The sequence below is a fragment of the Pygocentrus nattereri genome, chromosome 12 (assembly GCF_015220715.1).
Source record: "Pygocentrus nattereri isolate fPygNat1 chromosome 12, fPygNat1.pri, whole genome shotgun sequence".
Classification (NCBI taxonomy): domain Eukaryota; kingdom Metazoa; phylum Chordata; class Actinopteri; order Characiformes; family Serrasalmidae; genus Pygocentrus; species Pygocentrus nattereri.
Window position 1 is genome coordinate 39,606,391 of NC_051222.1, and position 18,076 is coordinate 39,624,466.

General features: G+C 43.1%; 1 protein-coding gene across 4 annotated transcripts in view; it reads right to left on the reverse strand.

Annotated features, from left to right (window-relative positions):
* The window catches only part of LOC108414961 (cAMP-specific 3',5'-cyclic phosphodiesterase 4B-like), a 33,408-nt gene extending 15,606 nt beyond the window's left edge, over positions 1–17,802 (reverse strand). Inside the window, exons 1-11 of one of the 4 annotated variants that reach the window (XM_037543747.1) lie at positions 17,639–17,802; positions 17,247–17,332; positions 15,894–16,223; positions 4,212–4,340; positions 3,993–4,114; positions 3,647–3,814; positions 2,792–2,831; positions 1,914–1,984; positions 1,764–1,813; positions 1,371–1,483; positions 958–1,051 (exon numbers count right to left, since the gene is read on the reverse strand). In XM_037543747.1, coding sequence (XP_037399644.1) covers positions 958–1,051; positions 1,371–1,483; positions 1,764–1,813; positions 1,914–1,984; positions 2,792–2,831; positions 3,647–3,814; positions 3,993–4,114; positions 4,212–4,340; positions 15,894–15,935 — 829 coding nt within the window. In that variant the 5' untranslated portion in view covers positions 15,936–16,223; positions 17,247–17,332; positions 17,639–17,802. The other 3 variants (XM_017687895.2, XM_037543748.1, XM_037543749.1) reach the window with 3 other exon arrangements.
* Between the last annotated feature and the right edge of the window lie 274 nt (positions 17,803–18,076).

The following is an 18,076-nucleotide window of genomic DNA, read 5'->3' on the forward strand; positions in this document are numbered from 1 at the left end:
GGCCATACAGTCATTCCAAGCACCAGCGTAAAAAAAATCTAATGTCATCTTCCATTCCAGCCTCTCTGTTTACAACATTGTTAGAACCGCATTCATTCACTTGCGTAACATCACTAATCTACATAATATACTAACCCTAAAACGTCCAGGCTTAACTACTGTAACACCATTTTTTTTAGCTGGAAGCTCCAACACTTTACTAAATAAGCTCCAACTGTTCCACAATGCAGCTGCTGGAGTCCTTACGAGGACCACAAATTTGACCACATATCCCCAATCCTGTGGTCGTTGCACAGACTACCTGTTAAATGTGGTGTAGAGCACAAGATCCTGATATAAATCATTAAATGGCACCGCAGTATCTTAGTAAATGAAATCAGTCACATGAAAACCCGCTAGCAGCTTAGGCAGCTGTAAACTCGTTGACTTCGTTTCACATGAGTCTCCGACTGAATGAAGAATGAAGGGTTTCCGGCGTGACGGTCAGTCCTTAGTGATCTCCTGAGTGTCCGTCGGTCAGTTTCACTCAGAATGTAGATGGACATACTAATCCAGCAGCTCCACATGGTGAGAGGCAGATGACGTGTATCTCAGCCCCTCTTCACAGGCTCATAACTCCGGATGTGAGTCTTGTCCGATTTCGTGATGAGATGGAAAGGAAAGGGCGGCTCTACAGATTCAGGAAGGGTTTGAACTGGATTTGTGAGCTGGATAGAGACAGAGAATTTGACACATGGGCGAATCTGTGGAGCCCAGAGGGTTAAATATTTCTGTGATTGTGCCACAGCAGCTCTTCTGTCAGTTCGGAGTAGATGAATCACCTTCATGGCCCTTGCACATTGATGAGTTAGAACATTTGTGCTCATCAGCGCATATCCAAAAGTATCTGGACAGTCGGTCTAATTTAGTAAATTCAGCTACTTTACAGTCATTCGCATGTGCTCACCACAGTCTTACCTAGAAAGGTGCTGGAGATATATTCGGAGACCTGGTTTCCCGAGCGACTCATTTCAGACAGGTGAGATAACTCCCGGTTCAACATCCGCTTAAACTACAAGAACACATACACGGAAAGAGCACGGAGCTGTGATTCCACAGAGAGATAAAAAACAAACAGTAAGTTCGTGTTTCAGAATAGAAAGTGATTTTTTTTAATTACATGAAACAGAAGATGATTTTAAAATGATGTAGAATAGATGATTTTATAATAATAAAACTGAAAGTCATTTTATAAAGACGATTAAAAAGATTTTATTTTGGCATATAAGAGTAAATGATTTCTAACAAAGTAGAATAGACGTTGATTATATAATGAAGGAGAATTAAAAAAAAAAAAAAAGATTTTATAACGACCTTGACTGAGACGTTACCTTGCTGGATGCCATGTCACTGACTGAGCGGTGAGTCTGAATGGTCTCTAACTGATCCAAACACCAGTCCAGTTCAGCCAGAGTCTCCAGGGTCAACTGCTGATATTGGTGATCTACAACACAATCAGAGTGGATCCTACTTCATCACCTTATACCTTAAAAAATAAAAATGAAAGCAAATTAAAAACTCTGCTGCCCCAACAGCGCTGACTAGTGGATATATTAGGCTTCTATTCCGCAGCCACTAACAGCGCCCACTAGTGGATTATTAGCCTTCTTCTCCGCTGCCACCAACTGCACCGACTAGTGGATTCATTAGCCTTCTACTCTGCTGCCACCAACAGCGCCCACTAGTGGATTCATTAGTTGAACAATGTATTTAAAAGTGTGTACCTGAGAGTGAGCTCCTGAGCCCTGAAGACTGGCTGCTCAGTGGAGACCTCCTGTGGACAAACACATGCATTCACTACATAGAAAGAGAAAAAGAGTGAGAAAAAGAGAGAAGAGAGAAAAACAGACAGCGCACAAACTACAGATACTAACTTTACAGTGGGAGTGCTGAGATTGGCCAGGATTGTGAAATTACTTCTGACAGAGCGTAAACTAGCCAACACCTGGAGATTGCAGGAGAAAAAGAGAGGAAAGTGAAGAAAAGATACAGGAGACAGTTTATATCTGTGTGGTGCAGTTCTCCACTGAGATGTTCTCAGGGTTACTGTAGTCAGTTATGAAATTCGTAATCACATAATGAGTGTGATATCAAACGTTTCCTCAATGCATAAAGTATCTCCTCAGTGTGGTCCTGCAGATTCAGTTCTAGTGTTAGAGTTAGGTAATACAGGTAATACAAATGAGATGCAATGATTCTAAAAGTTTTTAAACAAAGGAACTCACAATGTACCATATGCCCTAAAGATATTCAGTTTGGAGCTGCAATGTGTGCAAAGATGTTTCTTGGTTCTATGGTTCAAGATGTTTCAACGGGCCTGCTGAAAAAAGTAGTCATCCCAAAAATGTGGCACCTCCTGCTGTTCACACTGCCCCTTCTGTCTTTAACGTGCATCCCTATTTAAAATCAACTGGTTCAGTTAAAACTCACATAGCATGTGAGCTCCTTCTGGTGTTGGTTTCATTTTTCATTTGTTGTTGAGAAAAATGCATTCTGTATTTTTCACAAAATGAACCCTAAAAATCAGTTAGAATAACACACTCTAACTCAAACTGGAGTGAAATGTTTTAACAGAGATATAATGTAGTTTTATATAAGCTCTACAATATTTTATCTTCCTGAGCACCATCATACATTCAAAAATATTCACAGACAGTGCTGCAGCTTTCCAGTCATGAAGGTAGAACACAGTAATAATCCCTTTATCTGCAACGATGAAAATAAATATTAGAGTATAAGTTTATCAGCTCACCTGAGCAAAAGGAGTGACGATGAAATCTTCAGCAGTGTGTCTGACAAAGGAGGAACAAATAAAAATTTGTTTTCAACAAATAAACCAATAAACTCATACTGGATGTGGAAGAACAAGCTGTGTTTGATGGTGTTTAATAAACTCACACTGGATGTGGAAGACCAAGTGGTGTTTGATGGTGTTTAATAAACTCATACTGGATGTGGAAGACCAAGTGGTGTTTGATAGTGTTTAATAAACTCATACTGGATGTGGAAGACCAAGTGGTGTTTGATGGTGTTTAATAAACTCATACTGGATGTGGAAGACCAAGTGGTGTTTGATCATGCTTAATAAACTCATACTGGATATTGAAGACCAAGTGGTGTTTGATGGTGTTTAATAAACTCATATTGGATGTGGAAGACCTAGTGGTGTTTGATAGTGTTTAATAAACTCATACTGGATGTGGAAGACCTAGTGGTGTTTGATAGTGCTTAATAAACTCATACTGGATGTGGAAGACCAAGTGGTGTTTGATGGTGTTTAATAAACTCATACTGGATGTGGAAGACCAAGTGGTGTTTGATAGTGTTTAATAAACTCATACTGGATGTGGAAGACCAAGTGGTGTTTGATAGTGTTTAATAAACTCCTACTGGATGTGGAAGACCAAGTGGTGTTTGATGGTGTTTAATAAACTCATACTGGATATTGAAGACCAAGTGGTGTTTGATGGTGTTTAATAAACTCATACTGGATGTGGAAGACCTAGTGGTGTTTGATGGTGTTAAATAAACTCATACTGGATGTGGAAGACTTAGGTTTTTCATAATGTTTAATACACTCATACTGGTTACAGAAGACCTATCATACCCTTCGCTGGCCACTGAGGAGTTGCGTGAGACAGTTTTGGGTGACAGGTCATAGTCAGAGTCGGAGCGATAGAGGAAACTCTCTCTCCTCTGAGATTGAGGGAATGAGGGATGGAGCATCAGACCTGGACTGAGATCAGCTGGAGATACACCTCCATTCTCCACCTCACTGAAGACAGAAGAGAGAGAGAGAGAGAGAGAGAGAGAGAGACCATGTACTAAGTGCTAGCATGTGTGTTCACCTGTGTACTTGCAGAGGGGTAAATGTATGTGTTAGCATCCCTGAGCCTGTGTGTATTAGCAGGTGTTACAGGAGTATTAGCTCATGTATGTAATCGTGTGTTTACCTGTCCGTGTCAGCGTGTGTGATAGCGATCCGTGGTGGGATGCGCAGTGGAAGGGTTGTGGGGCGTGGCATGATACTCAATACTTCAGGTGAGCGTGAACGTGGGCGGAGCCAACACGGTACCTGTAGGAAATTGCATACAGTACAATTCTATTAGCTTGTGTTTAGTAACAGAAATTAAATGATGCTCAGGTGTATGTTCTCCATCCTGTTTAATTACCTGCAAGCTGGAGGAGAGTCTCCGGCTCCGCCCCCTCCGAAACTCCGCTCCCAGCGTGCTTCCGGATGTATAAGAGCGGCTGTAGCGCGTTGACTCCGCCTTCTCCCCGCCCACGGGTGCCTCATTGCCCTGCGGGAAAAAGGTAGAAATGAAAATGAGGACAATACGTATACCTGGGCAGGTGAGTCACCTGCAGTTCAGGTCATCGATGAGGATTAATATGAACTATAAAGAACTACAAATGACTAAAACACACTGGCTGTAGAAAACCAATACATGCTGCCTGTAGAAGAGCAATAAACACTGGCTGTAAATGAACAATACACACTGGCTGTAAATTACTATTACACACTGGCTGTAAATTACTAATACACACTGGCAGTAAATGACCAATACACACTGGCTGTAAATTACTAATACACACTGGCTGTAAATTACTAATACACACTGGCAGTAAATGACCAATACACACTGGCTGTAGAAGACCAATACACACTGGCTGTAGAAGACCAATACACACTGGCTGTAGAAGATCAATACACACTGGCTGTAGAAGACCAATACACACTGGCTGTAGAAGACCAATACACACTGGCTGTAGAAGACCAATACACACTGGCAGTAAATGACCAATACACACTGGCTGTAGAAGACCAATACACACTGGCAGTAAAAGACCAATACACACTGGCAGTAAATGACCAATACACACTGGCTGTAGAAGACCAATACACACTGGCTGTAGAAGACCAATACACACTGGCTGTAGAAGATCAATACACACTGGCTGTAGAAGATCAATACACACTGGCTGTAGAAGACCAATATACACTGGCTGTAGAAGACCAATACACACTGGCAGTAAATGACCAATACACACTGGCTGTAGAAGACCAATACACACTGGCTGTAGAAGACCAATACACACTGGCTGTAGAAGATCAATACACACTGGCTGTAGAAGACCAATACACACTGGCTGTAGAAGACCAATACACACTGGTTGTAGAAGACCAATACACACTGGCTGTAGAAGACCAATACACACTGGCTGTAACATACCAATACACACTGGCTGTAGAAGACCAATACACACTGGCTGTAAATTACTAATACACACTGGCAGTAAATTAGCAATACACACTGGCTGTAGAAGACCAATACACACTGGCTGTAAAAGCCCAATAAACACTGGCTATAAATAACCAATACACACTGTCTCTAAATGACAAATACACAGACTGGAAAAGACCAATACACAATGGCTGTAAATGACCAATACACACTGGCTGTAGAAACTAATACTCACTGGCTATAAAACACCAATACACACTGGCTGTAAATGACCAATACACACTGGCTGTAAATGACCAATACACACTGGCTGTAGAAGAAAAATAAATCCTGCCTGTAGATGACCAATTCATACTTCTTGTAAATGAGCAATACACACTGGCTGTAAAAGACCAAAGTATGCTGCCTGTAAAAGACCAATACACACTGGCGGTAGAAGACGAATACACACTTGCTGTGAAAGACCAATACACACTGTCTCTAAATGACAAATACACGGACTGGAAAAGACCAATACACACTGGCTGTAAATGACCAATACACACTGGCTGTAGAAAACTAATACTCACTGGCTATAAAACACCAATACACACTGGCTGTAAATGACCAATACACACTGGCTGTAAATGACCAATACAAACTGGCTATAAAACACCAATACACACTGGCTGTAGAAGAAAAATAAATCCTGCCTGTAGATGACCAATTCATACTTCTTGTAAAAGACCAATACACACTGGCGGTAGAAGACAAATACACACTTGCTGTGAAAGACCAATACACACTGGCTGTAAATGACCAATACAAACTGGCTATAAAACACCAATACACACTGACTGTAAATGACCAATACACACTGGCTGTAAATGACCAATACACACTGGCTGTAGAAGACCAATACACACTGGCTGTAGAAGACCAATGTACACTGACTGCAAAAGACCAATACACACTTGATGTAGAAGACCAATACACACTGGCTGTAGAAAATCAATACACACTGGCTGTAAATGATCAATACATACTGGCTGTAGAAGAGCAATACACACTGGCTGTAAAAGAGCAATACACACTGGCTGTAAATGATCAATACACACTGGCTGTAATTGATCAATACATACTGGCTGTAAATGACCAATACACACTGGCTGTAAATGACCAATACATACTGTCTGTAAAAGACCAGTACACACTGGCTATAGGAGACCAATATACACAGGCTGTAGAAGACCAATACACACTGGCTGTAGAAGATCAATACACACTTGCTGTAGAAGACCAATACACACTGGCTGTAGAAGACCAATACACAATGGCTGTAGAAGATCAATACACACTGGCTGTAGAAGACCAATACACACTGGCTGTAGAAGACCAATATACACAGGCTGTAGAAGACCAATACACACAGGCTGTAAAAGAGCAATACACACTGGCTGTAAATGATCAATACACACTGGCTGTAAATGATCAATACACACTGGCTGTAAAAGACCAGCACACATTGGCTATAGGAGACCAATATACACAGGCTGTAGAAGACCAATACACACAGGCTGTAGAAGACCAATACACACTGGCTGTAAATGATCAATGCATACTTGCTGTAAATGACCAATACACACTGGCTGTAGAAGATGAATACACACTGGCTGTAAATGACCAATACACTGGCTGTAAATGATCAATACACACTGGCTGTAAATGATCAATACATACTGGCTGTAAATGTGTAAATGACCAATACACACAGGCTGTAAAAGAGCAATACACACTGGCTGTAGAAGAGCAATACACACTGGCTGTAGAAGACCAATACACACTGGCTGTAGAAGATCAATACACACTGTATGTAAAAGACCAGTACACACTGGCTATAGGAGACCAATACACACTGGCTGTAGAAGATCAATACACACTTGCTGCAGAAGACCAATACACACTGGCTGTAGAAGACCAATACACACTGTCTGTAAAAGACCAATACACATTGGCTGTAGAAGACCAATACACACTGGCTGTAGAAGATCAATACACACTGGCTGTAGAAGATCAATACACACTTGCTGTAGAAGACCAATATATACTGGCTGTAGAAGACCAATACACACAGGCTGTAAAAGAGCAATACACACTGGCTGTAAATGATCAATACACACTGGCTGTAAATGATCAATACACACTGGCTGTAGAAGATGAATACACACTGGCTGTAAATGACCAATACACTGGCTGTAAATGATCAATACACACTGGCTGTAAATGATCAATACACACTGGCTGTAAATGATCAATACATACTGGCTGTAAATGTGTAAATGACCAATACACACAGGCTGTAAAAGAGCAATACACACTGGTTGTAGAAGACCAATACACACTGTATGTAAAAGACCAGTACACACTGGCTATAGGAGACCAATACACACTGGCTGTAGAAGACCAATACACACTGGCTGTAGAAGACCAATACACACTGGCTGTAGAAGATCAATACACACTTGCTGTAGAAGACCAATACTCACTGGCTGTAGAAGATCAATACACACTTGCTGTAGAAGACCAATATATACTGGCTGTAGAAGACCAATACACACTGGCTGTAAATGATCAATGCATACTTGCTGTAAATGACCAATACACACTGGCTGTAGAAGATGAATACACACTGGCTGTAAATGACCAATACACACGGGCTGTAAATGATCAATACACACTGGCTGTAAATGATCAATACACACTGGCTGTAAATGACCAATACACACTGGCTGTAAATGATCAATACACACTGGCTGTAAATGACCAATACACACGGGCTGTAAATGATCAATACACACTGGCTGTAAATGATCAATACATACTGGCTGTAAATGACCAATACACACTGGCTGTAAATGACCAGTACACACTGGCTATAGGAGACCAATACACACTGGCTGTAGAAGATCAATCCACACTGGCTGTAGAAGACCAATACACACTGGCTGTAGAAGATCAATCCACACTGGCTGTAGAAGATCAATCCACACTTGCTGTAGAAGACCAATACACACTGGCTGTAGAAGACCAATACACACTGGCTGTAGAAGATCAATACACACTGGCTGTAAAAGATCAATACACACTTGCTGTAGAAGACCAATACACACTGGCTGTAGAAGACCAATACACACTGGCTGTAGAAGACCAATACACACTGGCTGTAGAAGATCAATACACACTGGCTGTAAAAGATCAATACACACTTGCTGTAGAAGACCAATACACACTTGCTGTAGAAGACCAATCCACACTGGCTGTAGAAGACCAATACACACTGGCTGTAGAAGATCAATCCACACTGGCTGTAGAAGATCAATCCACACTTGCTGTAGAAGACCAATACACACTGGCTGTAGAAGACCAATACACACTGGCTGTAGAAGATCAATACACACTGGCTGTAAAAGATCAATACACACTTGCTGTAGAAGACCAATACACACTGGCTGTAGAAGACCAATACACACTGGCTGTAGAAGACCAATACACACTGGCTGTAAATGACCAAAACACACTGGCTGTAAATGACCAATACACACTGGCTGTAGAAGACCAATACACACTGGCTGTAGAAGACCAATACACCCTGGCTGTAAATGACCAATACACACTGGCTGTAGAAGACCAATACACACTGGCTGTAAATGAACAATACACACTGGCTGTAAATGACCAGTACACACTGGCTGTAAATGACCAATACACACTGGCTGTAGAAGACCGATACACACTGGCTGTAAATGACCAATGCACACTGGCTGTAGAAGACCGATACACACTGGCTGTAGAAGACCGATACACACTGGCTGTAAATTACTAATACACACTGGCAGTAAATTAGCAATACACACTGGCTGTAGAAGACCAATACACACTGGCTGTAAAAGCCCAATAAACACTGGCTATAAATAACCAATACACACTGTCTCTAAATGACAAATACACAGACTGGAAAAGACCAATACACAATGGCTGTAAATGACCAATACACACTGGCTGTAGAAACTAATACTCACTGGCTATAAAACACCAATACACACTGGCTGTAAATGACCAATACACACTGGCTGTAAATGACCAATACACACTGGCTGTAGAAGAAAAATAAATCCTGCCTGTAGATGACCAATTCATACTTCTTGTAAATGAGCAATACACACTGGCTGTAAAAGACCAAAGTATGCTGCCTGTAAAAGACCAATACACACTGGCGGTAGAAGACGAATACACACTTGCTGTGAAAGACCAATACACACTGTCTCTAAATGACAAATACACGGACTGGAAAAGACCAATACACACTGGCTGTAAATGACCAATACACACTGGCTGTAGAAAACTAATACTCACTGGCTATAAAACACCAATACACACTGGCTGTAAATGACCAATACACACTGGCTGTAAATGACCAATACAAACTGGCTATAAAACACCAATACACACTGGCTGTAGAAGAAAAATAAATCCTGCCTGTAGATGACCAATTCATACTTCTTGTAAAAGACCAATACACACTGGCGGTAGAAGACAAATACACACTTGCTGTGAAAGACCAATACACACTAGCTGTAAATGACCAATACAAACTGGCTATAAAACACCAATACACACTGACTGTAAATGACCAATACACACTGGCTGTAAATGACCAATACACACTGGCTGTAGAAGACCAATACACACTGGCTGTAGAAGACCAATGTACACTGACTGCAAAAGACCAATACACACTTGATGTAGAAGACCAATACACACTGGCTGTAGAAAATCAATACACACTGGCTGTAAATGATCAATACATACTGGCTGTAGAAGAGCAATACACACTGGCTGTAAAAGAGCAATACACACTGGCTGTAAATGATCAATACACACTGGCTGTAATTGATCAATACATACTGGCTGTAAATGACCAATACACACTGGCTGTAAATGACCAATACATACTGTCTGTAAAAGACCAGTACACACTGGCTATAGGAGACCAATATACACAGGCTGTAGAAGACCAATACACACTGGCTGTAGAAGATCAATACACACTGGCTGTAGAAGACCAATACACACTGGCTGTAGAAGACCAATATACACAGGCTGTAGAAGACCAATACACACAGGCTGTAAAAGAGCAATACACACTGGCTGTAAATGATCAATACACACTGGCTGTAAATGATCAATACACACTGGCTGTAAAAGACCAGCACACATTGGCTATAGGAGACCAATATACACAGGCTGTAGAAGACCAATACACACAGGCTGTAGAAGACCAATACACACTGGCTGTAAATGATCAATGCATACTTGCTGTAAATGACCAATACACACTGGCTGTAGAAGATGAATACACACTGGCTGTAAATGACCAATACACTGGCTGTAAATGATCAATACACACTGGCTGTAAATGATCAATACATACTGGCTGTAAATGTGTAAATGACCAATACACACAGGCTGTAAAAGAGCAATACACACTGGCTGTAGAAGACCAATACACACTGGCTGTAGAAGATCAATACACACTGTATGTAAAAGACCAGTACACACTGGCTATAGGAGACCAATACACACTGGCTGTAGAAGATCAATACACACTTGCTGCAGAAGACCAATACACACTGGCTGTAGAAGACCAATACACACTGTCTGTAAAAGACCAATACACATTGGCTGTAGAAGACCAATACACACTGGCTGTAGAAGATCAATACACACTGGCTGTAGAAGATCAATACACACTTGCTGTAGAAGACCAATATATACTGGCTGTAGAAGACCAATACACACAGGCTGTAAAAGAGCAATACACACTGGCTGTAAATGATCAATACACACTGGCTGTAAATGATCAATACACACTGGCTGTAGAAGATGAATACACACTGGCTGTAAATGACCAATACACTGGCTGTAAATGATCAATACACACTGGCTGTAAATGATCAATACACACTGGCTGTAAATGATCAATACATACTGGCTGTAAATGTGTAAATGACCAATACACACAGGCTGTAAAAGAGCAATACACACTGGTTGTAGAAGACCAATACACACTGTATGTAAAAGACCAGTACACACTGGCTATAGGAGACCAATACACACTGGCTGTAGAAGACCAATACACACTGGCTGTAGAAGACCAATACACACTGGCTGTAGAAGATCAATACACACTTGCTGTAGAAGACCAATACTCACTGGCTGTAGAAGATCAATACACACTTGCTGTAGAAGACCAATATATACTGGCTGTAGAAGACCAATACACACTGGCTGTAAATGATCAATGCATACTTGCTGTAAATGACCAATACACACTGGCTGTAGAAGATGAATACACACTGGCTGTAAATGACCAATACACACGGGCTGTAAATGATCAATACACACTGGCTGTAAATGATCAATACACACTGGCTGTAAATGACCAATACACACTGGCTGTAAATGATCAATACACACTGGCTGTAAATGATCAATACACACTGGCTGTAAATGATCAATACACACTGGCTGTAAATGACCAATACACACTGGCTGTAAATGATCAATACACACTGGCTGTAAATGATCAATACACACTGGCTGTAAATGACCAATACACACGGGCTGTAAATGATCAATACACACTGGCTGTAAATGATCAATACATACTGGCTGTAAATGACCAATACACACTGGCTGTAAATGACCAGTACACACTGGCTATAGGAGACCAATACACACTGGCTGTAGAAGATCAATCCACACTGGCTGTAGAAGACCAATACACACTGGCTGTAGAAGATCAATCCACACTGGCTGTAGAAGATCAATCCACACTTGCTGTAGAAGACCAATACACACTGGCTGTAGAAGACCAATACACACTGGCTGTAGAAGATCAATACACACTGGCTGTAAAAGATCAATACACACTTGCTGTAGAAGACCAATACACACTGGCTGTAGAAGACCAATACACACTGGCTGTAGAAGACCAATACACACTGGCTGTAGAAGATCAATACACACTGGCTGTAAAAGATCAATACACACTTGCTGTAGAAGACCAATACACACTTGCTGTAGAAGACCAATCCACACTGGCTGTAGAAGACCAATACACACTGGCTGTAGAAGATCAATCCACACTGGCTGTAGAAGATCAATCCACACTTGCTGTAGAAGACCAATACACACTGGCTGTAGAAGACCAATACACACTGGCTGTAGAAGATCAATACACACTGGCTGTAAAAGATCAATACACACTTGCTGTAGAAGACCAATACACACTGGCTGTAGAAGACCAATACACACTGGCTGTAGAAGACCAATACACACTGGCTGTAAATGACCAAAACACACTGGCTGTAAATGACCAATACACACTGGCTGTAGAAGACCAATACACACTGGCTGTAGAAGACCAATACACCCTGGCTGTAAATGACCAATACACACTGGCTGTAGAAGACCAATACACACTGGCTGTAAATGAACAATACACACTGGCTGTAAATGACCAATACACACTGGCTGTAAATGACCAATACACACTGGCTGTAGAAGACCGATACACACTGGCTGTAAATGACCAATGCACACTGGCTGTAGAAGACCGATACACACTGGCTGTAGAAGACCGATACACACTGGCTGTAGAAGACCAATACACACTGGCTGTAAATGACCAATACACACTGACTGTAGAAGACCGATACACACTGGCTGTAGAAGACCAATACACACTGGTTGTAAATGACCAATACACACTGACTGTAGAAGACCGATACACACTGGCTGTAGAAGACCAATACACACTGGCTGTAAATGACCAATACACACTGGCTGTAGAAGACCAATACACACTGGCTGTAAATGACCAATACACACTGGCTGTAGAAGACCAATACACACTGGCTGTAAATGACCAATACACACTGGCTGTAGAAGACCAATACACACTGGCTGTAGAAGACCAATACACACTGGCTGTAAATGACCGATACACACTGGCTGTAGAAGACCGATACACACTGGATGTAGAAGACCAATACACACTGGCTGTAAATGACCAATACACACTGGCTGTAGAAGACCGATACACACTGGTTGTGGATTGAATGTTTTACAGAGTTTAAAAGAACCAGATCAGAGGAATTTGGGGGCGGGGTTCAGACGCGGCGACCCTCGTTATCGTCGGAATCCAGCACCCAAAGTTCACCAAGACGTGTGTCCTCATTACGAGATCACACCTACATAGTGACACAAGCTATTACCTGCAGTGCTGTGCTTTGTTTACCTTCACAAACTGTAAATAACCAAACCAGTGTCTAAATAAACAAACGTAAACAGAAATACCTCGACGGAGGATCGGAGTGCATGTTTGTGTGTGTTACTCGTCTGCACTGCAGAACTGTATCAACAAAACACACGGGGCAGCAGTTGCTAGGCAACAGTGCCGTGTTCCAGGCTGTATCTGAAACCGTCTGGACCCACAAACCACCACACACGTGACGGAGAGTGAGGGAGGAGAAGAGACAGAGAGACTTAGACACAGAGGAGGACGAGCGTGAGTGAGTATGTGTGAATGACGTTACCGCGGAAACTCAGAGTGATGCTTACTCTATAGAGCTGCAGTGATACTTAGAACCAATCACTAACATCGTTACAGAACTTCTGACCAGTAACGGATAATTATCATAATTATAGGACTACTGAACCATAACCAATGATTAACGTCTTCATAGAACTTCTGAACCCTAACCAGAGGCTAACGTATCTAAATCATAACCATAATTAACATCATTATGTATTCACTCATTAGTGGAGATACTAGGCAACAAGCACCTAATCAACCAGTGGCCACGTTCGTTGAGAAGTGCCTATTTCAGTTGAATAGCAATTTATTACTCATCAACAGAAACATTAGCTGATTAGCGGCTGTACTAGTTCACTAGCAGATACGTTAATTGAAGTGGTTCTATTAACGGACTAGTGACTGCATTATTTAAATAGCAGATACATTCATTGAACTGTGCCTATTCTCGTTTACTAGCAGCTCTATAAATTGAATACTGGTTACTTTACTTGACTAGCAGCTCTACTAATTGACTAGCAGCTCTATACTTGACTGGTGGCTATGCTAATTTACTAATGGCTCTAATACTTCACTAGCGGCACTTTTAATTGACTAGCAGGTCTATTTGATAGCTAGCAGCTACATTAAATGACTAGCTGCTCTATTACTTTACTGGTGACTCCAGTAATGGACTGGCGGCTCTATTAATGGACTGGTGACTCCAGTAATGGACTGGCGGCTCTATTAATGGACTGATGACTCTATTAATGGATTGATGATCCCATTACTGGACTGGTGGCTCTATTAATGAACTGGCGGCTCTATTAATGGATTGGTGACCCCATTAATGTACTGGTGGCTCTATTAATTGACTGGTTGCTCCATTAATGGACTGGCGCTCTAATAATGGACTGGTGGCTCTATTAATGGACTGGTTACTCCATTAATGGACTGGCGGCTCTATTAAATAACTGCCGGCCCTATTAATGGACTGTTTGCTCCATTAACTGACTGGCAACTACATTAAATGACTGGCTGCTGTATTAAATGATTGGCGCCTTTATTAATGGACTGGCAGCTCTATTAATGGATTGGCAGCTCCATTAATGGACTGGCGGCTCTATTAAATAACTGCCGGCCCTATTAATGGACTGTTTGCTCCATTAACAGACTGGCAACTACATTAAATGACTGGCTGCTGTATTAAATGATTGGCGCCTTTATTAATGGACTGGCAGCTCTATTAATGGATTGGCAGCTCCATTAATGGACTGGCGGCTCTATTAAATAACTGGCGGCTCTATTAATGGACTGGCTGCTCCAGTAATTGACTGGCAACTACATTAAATGACTGGCTGCTGTATTAAATGATTGGTGGCTTTATTAATGGACTGGCAGCTCTATTAATGGATTGGCAGCTCCATTAATGGACTGGCGGCTCTATTAAATAACTGGCGGCTCTATTAATGGACTGGCTGCTCCAGTAATTGACTGGCAACTACATTAAATGACTGGCTGCTGTATTAAATGATTGGTGGCTTTATTAATGGACTGGCAGCTCTTTTAATTGATTGGCAGCTCTATTAATGGACTGGCAGGTCTATTAATTGATTGGCAGCTCCATTAATGGACTGGCAGCTCTATTAAGTAACTGGCGGCTCTATTAATGGACTGGCAGCTCTATTAATGGATTGGTGGCTCCATTAATGGACTGGTGGATCTGTTAATGGACTGGTGACTCCATTAAATGACTGGCGGCTCCATTAATGGACTGGCAGCTCTATTAATGGATTGGTGGCTCCATTAATGGACTGGTGGATCTGTTAATGGACTGGTGACTCCATTAAATGACTGGCGGCTCCATTAATGGACTGGCGGCTCTATTAATTGATTAGCGGCTATGTCACTTTACCAGCAGCTGCATTAATTGATAAGGCTGTGCAACCCTGATACAGATTGCCTACATACGGTATCTTATCTAAACGTACCTCCTCTCCGGTCACGGTCAAGACACTGCGGCTCTTCTTCATCCTGATTGGCTGGTTCTTCCCTCCGGACCGAACCGGAGCCGAACCCAAGCAGCAAAGCAGGTGGAGAGCCAGGTCGCGCCAGGTTCACGCCGGGGTCACACCGAGGTCACACCGGGGTGGGGGTCACACCCTCACCCCCATCTCACCGTGTTGCCACGGCGACCTGGGATCCGCCGCCGTCGCTGCCTCTCACGCTCTCCTTCTGACTGAAGGAATTTGACACTGGCCACGCCTCCTGTTGACCACACCTCACCTGCTGGACTGGTCTTCAGTTTGCAGTCAGGAATCCTATGACCAACACAACACAGAATAGTGGTGACCATCACAGCGTCCAGTTAGTAACCATGCTGTGGCCTCATTAGGCTGCTGGTAGGTGGTGTATAATGGTCTAACCTGGTGTTTGGTGGTCAAGGTGGTTGACAAGGTGGATATTCAGGTGGACCAAACGAAAACATACCCTATGATATGTTGGTCATACTGGGTGACCAGCTTGATGATGATGGTCATACTGGTTGACCATAGCATCAGAACTCTCCAGGGTGGGAGATCTCCAGGACCAGGACTGGGCATCCTGATTTAGCTGATCTACCAGAATAATAAACTTGACCATGTTGGCCAATCAGTTTGGTCGTGGTGGTCATGCTGGTTGACCATAGGGTATGTTTTTGTTTAGTTTTGATGGTTAAGCAAAGGGGAGCTCAAACCTGGTCCTGGAGATCTACCAGTCTGAAGAGCTCCGCTCTAACCGGGTCCTGGAGATCTACCAGTCCGAAGAGCTCAGCTCCAACCTGGTCCTGTAGATCTACCAGTCCGAAGAGCTCAGCTCCATCCTGTTCCTGGAGATCTACCAGTCCGAAGAGCTCAGCTCCATCCTGGTCCTAGAGATCTACCAGTCCGAAGAGCTCAGCTCCAACCTGGTCCTGGAGATCTACCAGTCCGAAGAGCTCAGCTCCATCCTGGTCCTGGAGATCTACCAGTCCGAAGAGCTCAGCTCCAACCTGGTCCTGGATATCCACCCGTTTGAAGAGCTCAGCTCCAACCTGATCCTGGAGATCTACCAGTCTGAAAAGCTTAGCTCCAACCCTGATCTAACACACCTGATCCAGGTAATGAGGGCCTTCGGGGCATCTGAATGTTAGAGCCACGTGTGTTGGATCTGAACTCTCCATGGTGGTAGATCTCCAGGACCAGGACTGGTCACCCTCTCAGCCTGTTGGCCTACCAACTAAGTAATGCTAGGCATGCTAATCAACCAGCCTGGTCTGGTCGGTCATGCTGGTAGACCTTCAAAATCCTCAAATAAAAGCATACCCTGTGCTGATCTACCAGGGTAACCAGACTGGGCCGCCACAACGCTCCGGGTGTCGTTTTCAGGAGGGCAGTAAAACACCAACGATCTAGAACAAGAACCAGAATATAAACCAGGCTTGTTTGGGATCCTGCTGTGTGTGCGCGCGTGCGTGCGTGCGTGTATGCATGCATGTATGTGTGTGAAGCTGCACAGCCAAAGAGAACCTTCAATTAGAGATTCAGAACCGAACCGAACCGAAGCAGATCCGGAGCTGAGCCGCAGCGCGCGGAGAGAGAACAGCGCGGACCGTCACTGCAGACACGGACAGCTGCCATGATGGAGAGCACAGACACGGACTGCCTCGCGCCACAACGGCGCATCATCCGCGAGAGAGGAAGACGAGCGCGCTCACCTTCATCTTCATCATCTTCACCTCAGCGACGAACGAGCGGCCGAGCGGGCAGAGATGGAGGGATGAGGATCGCTCCTTCTCTTTCTCTGTGTACCTCTCTCTCTCTCTCACTGTGTGTGCACCTCTCTCATTCTCTCTCTCTCACTGTGTGTGCACCTCTCTCATTCTCTCTCTCTCACTGTGTGAGCACCTCTCTCATTCTCTCTCTCCCTCTCTCACTGTGTGTGCACCTCTCTCATTCTCTCTCTCCCTCTCTCTCTCTCACTGTGTGTGCACCTCTCTCATTCTCTCTCTCCCTCTCTCACTGTGTGTGCACCTCTCTCATTCTCTCTCTCCCTCTCTCACTGTGTGTGCACCTCTCTCATTCTCTCTCTCCCTCTCTCTCTCTCTCACTGTGTGTGCACCTCTCTCATTCTCTCTCTCTCACTGTGTGTGCAC